We start from the raw sequence: 1,626 nt of genomic DNA, 5'->3' as shown, positions 1-1,626 counted from the left end.
TTAAACTATAAAATTCATCCCGCTTTATTCCAATTTTTGATGGAATGCACAAAACCTAACGAAATAGTTGTCAATTCCTTTACGTCTTGCTATAGTCAAAGTTAGCCACATCTAATAGGGACATAAATAGCGGAGTAGAGAGAGCGGTGGGTGCATAAAAGCTGCATTGCGGGAACTTTGCAGTCTGCCAGGAAGTTTACTTAAATAAACTCCAAGCATTTCCTAAAATCGATTATGGAGGATGTTGTTGAAAAAGTACCAGTTCCCCGTCGCTTTGCCAATTATCATCCGAGCGTTTGGGGAGATCATTTTCTTGCGTATGCTTCTCAGCATAAGGTGATAGCATTAGCATACGATTTCCAGCTTTTCTTGTGGCAGTTACTTTCTTGATCTTGCGAATCACAAAACTTAGTTTTGGAACTGTTTTTTTTTTTCCTTTTTTGAAGGAAAAATTCTTCGAAGGAGAGGGAGAGCTTCAACGGCTAAGAGAAGAGGTTAGAAAGATGTTAACTGAAACTCCTGACGAGTTTCCTGGAAAGCTAGACATGATAGACACCATTCAGCGTCTTGGGGTGTCGTACCATTTTGAGAGTGAAATCGAGGCATCATTGCAAAAGATTTTCGATGCCTACCATGAGTTGAATCACAAAGATGGCAATGACCTCTACACTATTGCTCTTCGTTTCCGATTACTCAGACAAAAAGGTTTTCATGCCTCTTGTGGTAAGTAAATTGACCTTTATAACACAAATCATGTTCACAAATTGCCATGCACTTTAGCTTTCATGGACCAGGACGTGCTACACCAGAGACTATTATTTCTTTCTCCATTCTCTAATATTTCTTGATAACATAAAAGACGTGCACCGTTTATTATACTTTTAGTGGAGGGCATTACTAATTTATTTTTGTTTATTTATTACATTTTTCAACAGACGTGTTCAACAAATTCAAGACCCCGAAAGGAGATTTTAAGGAATCTCTGGCGAGCGATATGCGAGGAATGTTGAGCTTGTACGAAGCAGCAAACTTTGGACTACACGGGGAGAAGGTTTTGGACGAAGCGCTGAAATTTACTTCTGATAACCTTGAATCCTTGGTTCCATACTTGAGCAATTTTCTTGCTGCACAAGTTGTTCAAGCTCTTAAGCTGCCGATCCAGAAAACTTTGACAAGGCTGGGAGCAAGGCAGTACATATCTCTCTACCAACAACATGAATCACATGATAAATTGTTGCTAAAATTTGCCAAATTGGATTTTAACAAAGGATGTTGCTGCAGTATGTTTAGTAGTCAAAGAAGAGGTGTGGAAAGTAAAGCATATGGCAAAGAAAGCGGCACGTTGCAACCTGACATGTACGGATCAAGAAGGGTTATTTTTACAAAAGTAAGTGGTGACCTATAACCGGGATTTGGAAATGTTGCGTACTGCAGAAGCTAAAAGTGTGTTGGGATGTCAAGGAATTAACATAAATATAAAGGGCCTAAGAATAAAACATTTGTGAAGAAGCGTAAGCAGTACTAATTACTAAACAAAGCCATCCTGGGGCCACCGATTATGGGCATTACATCAACAAAATACTATCTATTTATTGGCATTTTACTCTGAATCATTATATTTATGTA

The 1,626-nt window shown here is 38.6% G+C and overlaps 1 protein-coding gene across 1 annotated transcript; it reads left to right on the top strand.

The window, feature by feature from the left end:
• Positions 1-234: 234 nt before the first annotated feature.
• LOC113759659 ((-)-germacrene D synthase-like) lies at positions 235-1,405 on the top strand. The gene is made up of 3 exons (XM_027302233.1): positions 235-336; positions 447-723; positions 936-1,405. The coding sequence occupies exons 1-3, from the start codon at positions 235-237 to the stop codon at positions 1,403-1,405; spliced, it is 849 nt and encodes a 282-aa protein (XP_027158034.1).
• The last annotated feature ends 221 nt before the right edge of the window (positions 1,406-1,626 follow it).

Source organism: Coffea eugenioides, chromosome 2 (assembly GCF_003713205.1).
Source record: "Coffea eugenioides isolate CCC68of chromosome 2, Ceug_1.0, whole genome shotgun sequence".
In the NCBI taxonomy this organism is placed as follows: Eukaryota; Viridiplantae; Streptophyta; class Magnoliopsida; order Gentianales; family Rubiaceae; genus Coffea; species Coffea eugenioides.
Note: the sequence above shows the minus strand (reverse complement) of the source record. Positions and strands in the feature narration are given on the sequence as shown.